The sequence below is a fragment of the Eumetopias jubatus genome, unplaced genomic scaffold (assembly GCF_037043125.1).
Source record: "Eumetopias jubatus isolate StellerSeaLion01/CBP00866 unplaced genomic scaffold, mEumJub1_p1.0 scaffold_1, whole genome shotgun sequence".
In the NCBI taxonomy this organism is placed as follows: domain Eukaryota; kingdom Metazoa; phylum Chordata; class Mammalia; order Carnivora; family Otariidae; genus Eumetopias; species Eumetopias jubatus.
The window spans coordinates 54,444,002-54,457,772 of record NW_028274807.1 but is presented as its reverse complement, the minus strand read 5'-3'; the positions used below and the strand labels follow the sequence as shown (position 1 = coordinate 54,457,772).

General features: G+C 39.0%; 1 protein-coding gene across 1 annotated transcript in view; it reads right to left on the bottom strand.

Moving 5' to 3' along the window:
* HHLA2 (HHLA2 member of B7 family) overlaps window positions 1-13,771 on the bottom strand; it is a 44,213-nt gene that overhangs the window by 12,124 nt on the left and 18,318 nt on the right. The window contains exon 2 of the mRNA XM_028110548.1: window positions 1,076-1,165. Within this exon, the coding sequence (XP_027966349.1) occupies window positions 1,076-1,165 (90 nt within the window). The remainder of the gene's footprint in view (window positions 1-1,075; window positions 1,166-13,771) is intronic.

Genomic DNA, 13,771 nt, shown 5'->3' with positions numbered 1-13,771 from the left:
CGGATATCCTATGAGTCAACTGAAATATACTAAAGGAATATTATTCTGGATATAAATGTGGAAGTATCAATCATCCTGAGATATATACACACATATATATACATACATATATATTTATAATTTATACATATAGTTTACTATTAACTTCAGAAATTAATTTTGAAAAGCAGATGGATTCATCACAGTCAAGATTTTTTTTAATTTTATTCTATTATGTTATGTTAGTCACCATACAATACATCACTATTTTTTGATGTAGCACAATCAAGATTTTTGCAAAGAAAATATATTTAACCATTTCATAATCCTTAAAGGCAACATCCAGCTTCTTTGACCAATTCACAAAACATTTTAAGTAGATTATGTACCCTATCTATGGATTTTAGAATATGAGAACTGGAAAGGGTCTTATCTTACAGATGATGGAGTAAACTCCTTTGGACCTTGGCCAAGACTACCCAAGATGGGAGAATTGAGTGCTCATGTGGCCTTATCACAGTCTTTTCCCTCTGCATCCTCTTCTGGGGCTCTTTCCATTCTGCTATGTCCCACTTCTCTCCCTCAGAGAGATTTAGTTTATTTCTGTGCAAAGAACTACAGGGATGCAGTATTATGCTGAGAGAAAGACACAGAAAGGTGTGGGGGTGGGGAATGAGTGGTTTTTGTCAATCTCCCTAATTGCTCTACTAAACGTCTCTAATATTCCCTTAGATAATTAAAAATGCTCATCACAGGACCAAGCAAAGTAGATAATGCCTTCTGTTAAGTGTTAAGTACCAAGCTTACAGTTGAAAAAAAAAATCAATCACCAATCAATCAAACTTGTCTTTCTAGTGATTTTATATCTGGTAGCAGATAACAGATTAGAAAAAGCCTTAGAGTAGACAGGGGAAAATGTCATTTTTAATCTTCATGCAGGACCTCCAGTCTGTTTTCCTGTTTCTCATTAAGTGATCTTTTAGAAAAGTTCAAAATGCTATGGCTACAGAGGACACCGCCACCTTGCATTGTGTGCTCATATTCCTAGCTCCTGATACAAACAACTAACACCTGGGTGTATTATAAAGGAACTCACCGTGAAATCCACTTAGAGATGGTACAAGAATGAGGATGATGGACAGCACCGCCTGTGCCTTCATGTCTTGTGGAGGTCATACTAGTTATACTATCAAAGACAAGCAAAATATGCATATTATGGATTTCAAATGCAAACAGGAATTGGAAAAGAGTGTTGGACTATAGGAGATCAGTTAAATAAACTATAGTACATCCACACAAATCATTCTTCTGCAGCCACTAAAGATGATACTGTAATAGATGGTTCAATGGCATGGAAAGAAGTTCTTAATGTTATAGGAGAAAAACCAGAATACAATGTAACTTGTAAGTAGCATAGTCCCTTTTTAAAAGCACACACATTTCTGCACATCTGAGACAGGCATGACATATGACTAAATATACACTAGGATGTTAACTCTGCAGAGCAGAGTTCACATCTAAAGCAGTGTCTACTATACAGTAGATATTGAAAAATGGCTGTTGCATGAATAAAGATTTGGTATATGTTCAACAGTGGTTCTCTGGATAACAGTTTCTGTCTTTATTTTTAAAGCTTTCCACAGTGGACATGTATTGCTTTTATGGTAAATGTACTAAAAACAAATTCAGTTAAATATTAACACCAATTATGTTAACTATGGTGTTATTTATAACCACACACAAAAACAAAACAAAATCTGGAAATATATTCTCATATAATAATAGTACAAATCATAAATCAGTCATTAAAATCATGATTCACAATGAGTGTTTCAAAAACTAAAACACAGAAGAAAATATAGATGGCAAACTGTATACATACAATATAATTCCAAGTAAGTAAAATATAACTGATTTTCTCTGGTGATGGGATTATAGATAATTTTTACTCTTTTTAAGGGATAGCATATAATTAGTTTTAAATACCTCTAAAAGAAAATTTTAAAGAAATCATTTGGGATCCACACTATTAAAAAGTTGTGTCATAAATTTATTGTAGGATATGATATTTAAGAATAATTAAGACTTCTAAAAATACATCTGTGTCCTTCATCACAGCAAAATTAAACCTGATAGAATAATTTATAGTTTCATCTTTACCTTTTAAATACTAGAAGAAAATAATTGTATGTAGGGCCTTGGAAGAGGGCCTTTTTTAACAGGACTGTACATTTTTTATAATAGATACGTCTACATAAAAATTGGAAAAGCAATAAGAACATATTAAAATACAAATAATCAGGGAATACATTTGCAGTATGACAAAGTTATCACTCTAATAGTTCAGAGCAATAGATAAAATGTTTGGCAAAGCAAAAACTTGTAAAATAGTATTAGTTATGAAAATAAGACCTTTATATTTTTTCTTATTGATGTATTTGCATGTATAATGCATGAAAAGATGTATCACAATGATTATTTCTGAATAGTAAGATTACAAGTATTCATTAAACCCATTTTCTGCTATGAACATATGTAAGTATGTAATAACACTTTTACCTCTATAGGCTACTTAAAAAAAAAAAAAGCAAACAAGAATTAAGCATTTTCTTTCCAGCAATAATTAATTCAGATCCACCTTGCTTAATGTAACTTTGGGGCATTCCATATCCACGGTCTTACTATATAGTTTCACTTTCTCATTTATTCATAATGATTCCAATATTTGCTACCTTTTCTTGAAACTTCCAATGTTTCTTTTCCCCGTGTCTCATTCAGCTGATGCTTTGCCTTCATTAATGACAATTATGGATACTCCCTCACCCCCACCACCAATTCAACCAACCCATTAATAGCTGTGTCTACTCTTTCTGTCTCCCCTTCTCCTCTTACAGAAAGCCAACCCTTCACTTTTGCCCTGCTTCCCATATTTTTTACATTCAAGAAATTTATCCCTGCAACTATATCCCTTCCTCTAACATATCATCAGTTTCTCTCTCTCCACTAGATCAAGCCCCTGAGTATAAATGCCCCCATAAATCCTATCTTAAGAACATGGAACATTCCATGGAACATGGAATATGGAACACCATATTCTCCTCTGGCTCTTGATTAGCTGTCTACCTATGTCTTAGCTCTATTAACTTCTTGAAAGAATTGTCCAAAGAGCCACACCGCCATTTCCCTTTTATTATGTCCCTTCAATCCACTCTGGCCTCTATCTGTGTGACAGGTCATAAACTGCCCCTGTCAATGTTTCCAAGAACTACCACATTACCAAAACAATAGATATGATTTGGCCTCACCTTATCCAATCTCACAGCAGAATTCAACATAATTGGCCCTTACCTCTCTGATGGAAGATTCTTGTTTCCAGCCCAACTTGTTCTGATTTTTTCTTCCTCACTGCTGTACCCCTTCTGCTTGCCCTATTTATGCGGAAATAAGGGAAGTTCTCAAGTCTTATACTTTCTCTGGCCTCTTTCCCTAGGGGAGTTCTTCTATTCCGTGGCTCTGAATGTCATTCTGTATGTGAAGGATTCTGAAACTTATCTACTGAGTCCAGGTCGTATATTCAATTGTCCATCTGATCGGTTCACTTAGATGCCTTATAGGCATCAGAGAATCAATATGAACCCTTGATTTTTACCTCATTCCCTTTACCATTTCTCCCTGCCTTACCCCAAACAAGACAACAAAATTACCCAGAATTACTCCCAGTCATTTTTGTTAATGGCTTAGATAAAGCTCCATTATTTGTGCATTCACCAACTCTACCATTACTGTCTCTTCCAAAGCCACTATCATCTCTTACCTGAAATATCTAAAATAGATATCTGACTGGTTACTGCTTATAGTCCACTGTCAATGCAGCAGCCAAGAGTCGTATTTTTAAATGTAAATCATTCTATGACATCGTCCTACTGAAATCCTTCCAGTGGCTTCCCACCATACTCAGACCCAAATTTTTAACCCTAGCCTACCAAGCTTTGCATACTGTGGCTCCTGGTCCTGCCTGACCCTCCAGCCTCTTCCATAAAAGCCCACAACATACATTCTAAAAAAGCTTGTGAACACAAGTGCTCTAATTCAAGGGTCAGCATGAGCTGAAAATTAGGCCCTTGAGAACTACTTAATTCATGTCTTTTGAATAAAATGACAAATTACAGTAACCCACTTATCATCTAAGATAAAGTACTATGAATAAAAAAACATACTCAACCTCTTCTACACAAATGCTTGATTTAGCTCTGTTGAAATAATTTCAGCATTCAGCTAAGTGAGGCAGTTAATGAGTATTTGGCCCTATTTTTATGCCCAAGTTTTATTTTTAGACATTTATTTTCTTCCCCCAAAGCAGCAGAAATCTTCCACCTTGAATTAAACTGAAGTTACCCAAGTTGCAATCAGCACCCTTACAAAAGGGTTCAAATGTTAGAAGCATCTTGTTCTGGTACATTTTGGCTGGACTCCAGATGTGGGGGAGAAAGGCAGAGAAGCAGCCTCTGTAATGGAACATGGCAAAAAGAAACCCAGATGCTAAGATTAATCAGACAGAAGAGAAAAATTGAGGCCATTCTACAAGCATAAAATAAGGAGAACAGAACAACTACCCCTGGACCCATCTTGACAGCTACAGACCACACTGACTGCAGCCATCAACACTGTGACAAAAATGACAAGCTTCACTTGTGTTCAGGCCAGACTCTCTAGCCTGCCCATCAGTAACACTCAAGACTAGACCTAGCCTCATAACTGCTGGCCTAAATATGACCGGAGCTACATCGCAAGTCAGTTTGTTTTTGAAAACCAAGGATGTTTCACATCACTTGCATCACGCTAGTTCCCGTTATGAGTTCCTTCAGGAAAAGCAGCTTCCAGAGTGTACATTCTCCTCTGCATTGTTTTTAAGTTCAGTACCTCACCATAGTGATCTTGGCTCTGAGCCAATTCGTGAAAGTCATAACAAAAGGAAAGTCTTTGTTGCATCATAGGGATTTCTCCTAAGCATCCACGTAGATTTTAATAAGATTGACTTTGTTAAGATAGAAAAAAAACGAACAATTTTAGGATTACCCTCTCTTTACTCAAAAAAATTTCCCCTGATGTTTTACAATGGCAGTCCACCAGTTGAGGATTCATACATTGGGTTGAAACTCTGAATCTCTAGGGGTACTGTCTTTGTTTCAGGCTCTGTTTGGTTTTTCATTTCGCTGTTGTTGTGGATGGAAGAGTAGGTCTTTGTAACTGGGTTAAGGTACACACTAATACATTTTGGGGGAGGTGTAGGGGTGCAGCTGCAGAGCAGTAAGAATGAAGGAAAAGGGGAAGTGAAAAAAGGAAGAAGGGAAAGTAGATATGAGGTGGTGGTTGCCTTGGCCATAGCTTTAGAACAGAAAACAGAACCACTTGCTCAGATCTCCAGGCATCTTCTACAGAACCACAAATCCATCAGAGAAAAAGAACCAAAGGAATCCATTTATGGGTTTTCCCTGTGAGGCTTAGCTCCCATGTTCCTTCTAGTTGTGCACCTGACCCCTCAGCCATAGAGGACAGCCATGAAGGAAGCCACAGGTCATGCCTCACAGTATGGTGTCCTGAGTCTCAAAATACAGGCAGGGGAACCACCGCCCCTCTGAGTTTCCCCTGGAGACTCATGTCTGGGCTGTGGTCGTTGCAGCTCACACTGTGGTGGGTAAAATGGTGGACATGCTGAAGTTGGCCTCCCCAGGGAAGGTGGGGTCAGTGCCTGACATTTAGAAATGGGGCAGTGGTGTTGGGGCAGGGGCTCTCTCTGTCCAACCAGCTGAGGGCCCAGGAAACAGGTAAAGCCAAGAAAATCTAAGAAGGTTCATAAATTGGGCCCAATAAAAGCAGCTATTTTAGAAACACCACACATTTAATATCTGATATTTTGTGTATTAGCAGACCATTGATCTCCTGCACGGATCCCCTGTGATCAGTTTTACTAGTTCAGGTTTCATGCACACATTGCTCAGCTACTGCCACCTTTCTCAGAGGCTTGCCCTTAGGTGATGAAAGCTGTAATTCTGGGAGTTAGACTCCTTCTCTACTCCTGGCCCCAGTCAGTGGTAGCTTCAAGCCAAGAAACATTTTGTGGTCCAGAGCCCCTCCCAGGGAAGGAAGCTGAGACTTTACCTGAAGCCATATCCCTGCTTGGCTCCTTCTTCTGCCCCACCCTGTTCCCACAATTCTTCACACTTTCCTCCTGAAGACAGTCCACAAATCCCCATCTCCCATGGGGTTGATCCCCTGGAAGCAGCGCCCACAGAGCCTGAGACAAAGACTATGAGGAGGAGGAGCATTACTTTGCCTCCAGGGGCCATTTTCCACTTTAGACTCCTATCACAAAATGTTCCTTCCTGCCAAAAAGGTAGGTTATATAATATCCTCCTCAATAGTGCTGTATACAAGAAAGAATATAGCTGGACAGAGTGGTGTTTTTTTTTTAGCAAGAATGCCGCAAAGCCAAGACAACAGACAAAAGAAAATGCCAGGGTTAATAAGGCGGACGGCAGGCGTTTTGTTGAGCATATAAGGGTAGTAAACAACTGAATAAGACTCCATTAAGTGAAGTGAGTTTTGAACATGTGTAGATGTAAGGCCAAGGACTGCTTTAAAAAGTCAGCTCTCCCTCTGTAAAACCCACTGATAGATGCCCATGGCATCCCAAATGCCTCCAGAAGCCAGTCTGCTGTTTCTGTATACTTCTCCTCCCACCAGTTCGGTGCATTAGCATCACTAAATAATTTAAATGTTAATTGATTAAATGTGAGGACAAGACAAACCTGGTGTTTCCCCCAACAAGTAAGTTGAATAAGATGAATGCTCTGGAAAGGCTAAATAAAAGCAAGTCCCAAAAAAGGACAGAAGAAAATTCTGCTATTGGATTAGGTGTCAGAGATACAGCAGTAAAAGACTGGGAGCAAACTGCGAAGAACTAAAAGGAGCCAAACTCTTTTATAACAATCTGAGTACCAAGTTCTCTGGCCACTTTCAAGAAATGAAAATTGGAAATACCGAATGGTGTGCTACTAAGTTTGTGCAAGAAAGAGAACACAGAAAATCAAACAGTGCTTCACGCTCAGAACAATGCCTTGACCCCCTCCACTCAAAAAACCTAGAAAGCAGTAGATGGATACTTGTTATTTTAATTTTAAAAACCATTCAGAATATATAATTTAGATACCTAATTTTTTAACTAAACCAACAACTGGGCCTGACGGTGTCAGATGTAAGGATTTTGAGGAAAGTAATGAAAGCTCTGAAATGATATGGTGACCTCTCACCACAGACAATGTGAGACCAAGTTTTTCTAACACAGAGAAGAAGCAGTAGTACCTGGGGGGGTCAGAGGAGTCTTGCTTCCTAAGGTCGGGTTAGGTTTATCAACCAATGCCAGTATCAGAATCCCGTCCTATAGTGGTCACAACTGCTATATTTAAATACATCTATTGCATGGTAAGTGATATATTCAGTATTCCCCATTTTCAATATGAGATTAACCATTTTGACTCGATCCCCGTGTCATCCTTTCAATTCCAGAAGTACAGAACTCCTCCTTGTACCTATGTATCGAGGTGCTGGGGTTGAGTGACCTTTAACAGAATAGCAGAATCAAGGATTTGGTGTAAAAAAAAAAGGCAAAACAATCTTTACAAGACTTATTCCTAGGTGTGTAGATTGCTTAGAGCTTTTGTTAAGTGATGCTTTATAGAGGTCTGCTTCCTGGCCAGTACTTATGCCCATGGACACCTGAATTCGTGGCTTTCAGTCCTTAGAATTTAAAGCTGTAGCTAACTCAACTAGCTGGTGCACAAGACAGAGAGGACTGCTGGCCTAGGTCTGCATATACAGCTTAGTGGGTCACTTAAAAAGTATAGTGGTCGTGAGGTTGTCTTTGTATCAGTGAGTTTTTTCTACCGTTCAGAGTCAATTCTGCCAAATAATCCTTGTTTGTAAAGCTCCATTGCTTTAGCCTTATCTTCTACTTACAATCCATTCTTAGAGTCTGATAATGTTAAAGTTCTGAGAAACAAGAGAAAATGAAATACCTTAAATTTATCCCAACCTCCTAGGAAACAGGATTAGATCATTGTTTATACAGTACCCCAGTCTGTCATCCACCAAGCTTAACCATCTTTTCTGCCATTATAATGTCTGTATGTCTGCCTTTCCCTCCTTCTAACTCTGAACCCAAGGGAAATAGGAAAGTGTGGCCAGCTTCTTGCACTGCTTTGTCTCCAAAATGAACTACTGAAATCAAATTGAAAAAAAATTTTTGGACACTGTTTTGGACAATGAGACATAAGCAGAGGTCTGTTGGGAGGATTTCTGTGGAAATTTTTGTATCCTTATAACAGGGATAGATAGAAGAGCAGAACTTTATGGCAACCCCTTCCCTCTGCTTTCTGAACACGGATTTCATGCTGTAGCTGCAGGAGCCACCTTCTAGATGTGAAGAAACAAGTGTGAGGATTAAAAAGCCAACATAACAAGGATCGTAAAGATGATAGAAAAAAATGGGGTTTGTAATGATATTGTTGAGTCCAGCCTATTCTAGATCTTCTACCTTTAGACTTTCTGCTAATTAAGTAATACATTTAAACTGCTATGACTTGGGCCTACAAATGTCTCCAAATATTCCAAGGTGTGACACAAAATAAAAATACCTTTTTTACCTGATGAAGAGCAACACAGGAAGTTCCATTTTTGTCTACATAAATAAATCAATGGGAAAAAAAAATCTCTCTTCCCACCACAATAAAATATGGACAGAGGTTTTGTCATATTTTAAGAGTTAAGTTAGAGACATGCATTTTCTTGCTAATAGTGGCAAAACCACTTTTAATCTTGAAGCTAAAGCAAGCATCAGTTATGAGCCATTGGAATTTTGTAGTAACTTTAATGTGCCTTATGTTTTTTGTAAGAAGAGCTTTCTAACAGCAGAACACATTAACCTTAAAAGTCCCCTTTCTTTTTAGTGTCAACATTAAAAGGAAAATACTGATACTCAGCTGAAGTAGTAGTTGCAAATATGAAGGTTTCTATTATACAACTAGAAAAGTTTGGCTAGCTATTTCACCCTCTAGGGCCCCTGTTTGTCCTTATTTCTCTTAAAAAAAAAAAGAAAGAGAGAGAGTAAATCCTTGTTTTCAAGGGGCCTTTAAAAATAAGGCTATGGGGTAGTAAAGTAACTTCATAGTATATAACTAAGACTTGCATATTGGTAGAAAGAGTGAATTTGACAAGTCATAATGCAATGATGTATACTTCAACATCATAAGCTTAGTGTTGAATTTATGAAGTTAAGACTAGAGAAGGGACAATATAAAAGTTTTAAGTTGATCTATAGACCTTTCAGTAGCAGAGAACATGAGTTTGACTCCTTCATACACATGGCTCCACTCACAGATCAAGCTTCCCAGACACACCTAATAAGTCAGCCTCTGCTCAGTTCTACTTGTTTCTATAGCTAGAAGTTCTCCCAGGGGTCTTCTGGATTCAGTAAAGACACTGGAACATTCAGAGAGGGAGAAAGGAAGAGAGATGGAGAGAGAGGGGGTAGGGATGGATGGAGGGAAAGAAAGAGAGGAGAGAGAGAAAGAGATACAGAGAGACAGACAGTAACCTGTGATGATAGGATTCTTTAAAGTGAAGCATCTTTGTTCATGCTCTCATTCATTCAGGCAGTGAGATCCAGGACCTGCATGATTCACTGTAGAATGATGACTGCTTCTCGTTGCCTTGGCTTCCCATCCTTACTCTCCAAAGATCAGCTACTACCTTTCTTTGTGAAACAGGAATTCTCTCATCTGATCGCCTCTGTATCAACCCATCTTCTGGTAAATCCTCCCCGTCCCATTCTGTCCCCTCTTCTCTTTCCCTAGACCTTAACCCCGACCCACCCCAGCTCCCCTTCTCTCTTTCCTCATGCCTACAAACACACTGACTAACTAACACTAATTAGTTAGAACTAACATTCTTTGACCCTGTGGTTCCCTCTCCTTGTGACCCTAATTCCCAACAAACTTCACCTCCTGAGCTGTATCTGGGATCATATCTACTACCACTCCTTCTCACTGTGTACTGAGTTTAAAAATCCTGTGAACAAGATTCCCCCTACCAATCCTGAAATCATTTTTGAAAAGCCCCAGTGACACAAGTGAAAAACCCAAAGACATTTTTAAACGACATGGGGGAACATTTGGCTACTCCTTCCTTGCCATAAAATGGGGTGTTGTCTACATTTGTGGGGACCTTGGGTGGGAGGAATTGGCAGGTCAGAAGAGCAGATGATGTAAATATCTAAAGATTAATGAAAGAACCCATATGAACAAAGCTTACTAGGAGGTCCTATCTGCTAAAAAACTAAATAAATAAAATAAAATACAGTTTTCTCTTGCATTTATTACTTTTTTGTAATATGAGCAGGTAACATCTCAGTGCTATTAAGCATACAGTAATGTTATACACATGGTAAATCTAAACACAATCATGTGAGGTATTATAATTTCCATTTTAGAGATGAAGACACTTAAGTTTATAGAGGCTAAGTAACTTGCTCAAGATTACAAAGTCAGGACTTTAAAGTATATCAGGTTCATGACTTTGAGGCCCTCCATTAACAACGCTACTATGAAACTTTACAAGTGACATCAGTGATTCACCACCTCTAGGTTATTCCCCAGAGAACCAGCTATCAAGGAGCAAATGGTCCCTTTAGTCTTTTTGAATCTTGACCTTTTTGGGAGTTTTGGCCCCAATTCCAAGAAGTTGTTTTCTCTTAGAAAGTGTTGATGGCAATTGTAAAACTATGTATGGTTTAGTAAAGAGGTTAGTATAGTGATTCTAAGTGCCTTCTCTGCTTCCACTTGCTCAGTTCTCCAGATAGGGTTAACTGTGCATTCTGTTAATTATTAATAGTAGCTTCTTCCACGGTGCCCCAGGTTGGATGATAAATTAAATGGTCACCCTACATATGTGCCATTACTGTCTTAGTCTTCTTTAAGCATTGATTTCAACATGTAATCAATCTGCTCAAATCAAGAGCTCCTGCTAAATGTGTAGGGGACATTTCTGCCTGCCCCACTACCTTGCCTTCAAGGGAACCCTTCCTCCACCTTTCATTTCATTCTGGGAAGGGGGTTGCTGCTAATCTGTGTTGGCAACAGTGTCGTACTCTATCATTCCAACAAACGAGAGGCTAGTAATCCAGGTGTGGCAAATCATGGCAACCCATCCAGTGAGTGGGCAAGTGATCCAAGAAAGGCCAAAGCACATCTGAACAGTAAATGAGAATATCTTTTTTCCACTAAGACTTCTAGGCTGGGAGCCTGTTTGAAACTAATGGCAGCAATAAACTCCTGCCACGTGAAGAGAACTGTTTGACAGAAAGAAATCAGTCAATGGCAGGGAGTGCAGAGAAAGGCTGAGGGTGAGAGCATAATGGCAAATAGGCGAGTGCACCCGAGCAGACTGAAGTGCCCGCCGATAAGCACATCATCATGGCCTTGGTTGCCACACTTCTTAATTCAATTCTGTAAACTACCCCAGTATCTTTCCATTTTATGTGTGCTAACCAAACCTCTTTTTTTTTTTTGCCTAAGCTAATTTGAATTTTGTTTCTATAACTTGCATATAAAAGTGTCCTGACACCTAATCCCCCCAAATTTACCTTCAATAATATTCAAAGATATGAAAAAATTTTTAAATAAGGTCCCATTTCTAACCTGGCAGAATGACAAAGATTAGATAGAGAGACAGATATCTACACACGCACATATGCATATATACATTTAATATTCAGTTCTGGAAAAGACGCTTGGAGATGTATCATTGGTGATGGTATACACTGATATACAACTTTCTGGAAAGTGGGGCAGCCAATGATATACACTGATATACAACTTTGGCAATATTTATCAAATGCCTTTAAAACTGCAAGACCTTCAGTAGTGACAAGCAACAGATTTAAGACTTAAGCAAGAAGGAAATGTATTACAAAGAGACTGGGGAACTCAGGACTGGAAGATGAACCTCCAAGCTTCAAAAGAGCAGACAATGCCAGGAAAGTCAACAGCAGGAAGCCGGGAGACCTCTCAGGTTCTTTTACACAGTGACTCAGTTTCAATCAACTTCCTCCAGACTAGATCATCGTTCTACTTTCCAAACTGGAGAGACCATATATTGGTTACATACTTTTACTCTTGGGGAAACCAGCCATGGTAGGGAGAGAGGGCAACAGAATATAAGCTGTACAGTCAGCTCATTGGTACATTTCTATACATGAACCTTTGGCTGCCCAACACACATAGCCAAGCTGCCTTCACTTACCACCACTCTACGGACAATGGCAAGCTTACTTACCTCCTTCGCTGTGGAAAGCAGTCCAAATTACAGAAGCTGCTGCATCCAGGAGTAATAATAGATTTCACAAGGGCACTGCTCAACAAGATCAGCACTTCTCAAACCATCTACAGTAAAGGAGCAGTAAATTTTTGTTCCTAATCTGTCATGGACAAAATCACTGGGAAAACGCAATAAAGATGAATTGCTAGATAAATGAAATTAAACATAAAATGCAAGCCTTGATTTTTTATTATTATATACAATAGGCATAGAAATGTTGATAGCAATCTAACAGAGTAATTTTAAATACTATCTATTTCTATACTTCTTGCATCATAAACCAGTAATAAACAGCTCACACACTGGCACCAGCCTGCAGAGCCCCACTTTGAGTGGTTCTACTTTAGAATATATTTATTCCCCCTCAAATTCTGCTTCAATCTATGGTCCAAAAGGAATACTTTACCATCACCAATACACTCTACATACAATATGGATAGAAGACATTTTGTTCTAAGTCATGACACAGCAAGCAAAGAAACAGACCATGGTTTTTCTGTCTGCCACTTCTTCCTAAACCAGAGCTAGTATTTGTGCCTTGCCTTTTCTGTTAACTATTCTGTGATCTGCTTACCTTCTGCCAGTCCCTTAGCTATGTCCCTGATGGGGTAGCCTGAACCTTGATCCTTGAACTGTTTCAGTTCTTTGTGGTCTTACCAATGGTCTCCCACTACCCTTTCCCACTGAGAACGTAAAAGAAAGGGATCCATTATGTTCCTATCATAGTCCTCCTAATTGCACAGCAGTAATCATAGTATTCTTACTAGGCATGGTCAGTCACCCCAGCTAATACCGTATCCCACTTTTCTGCCATTTGCTCCCTGGCATGAAGAACCCAAATGACCTGTCTTAGTTTCTAATTCAGAAGTACTACACGGTATGTTACAGATGTTTAGTGTGTAACGTACAGTGTATGTGTACATACAATACTACCCTGTAGTACTGTTACAGTGTAGTACTGTAGGTTACACACTGTATGTTGCATCCAGTCCTCAGGTACTAAAAAGGAGGTTGAATGACACTAAAAGCCTCAGTGAGTAAAAAACAGAGTAGCTTAGTTATGATTGTTAGACATCTCAGTCCCTCCTCAGTCCACGGTTCCTAGATCCACATCTTCTAACTATGGGGACACCATTCCTTATTGAGAACACTGGTTCAGAGCCTACCCGGTCTTCTGTGAAGTAGCTATGTCATCAGGTAGAAGATGCCCTGAAAGATTGCAGGGCTAAGTTTTTAGAGACCATTCCACCATGTTAGAAGTCTTGCGGCTTCACTGATAGAAAATATAAAATAAGTGAATTACATTTGAATTAGTCCATGGCTTGCTTTCTTTGCTTTTGATCAAGGAACTGCCTTCAGA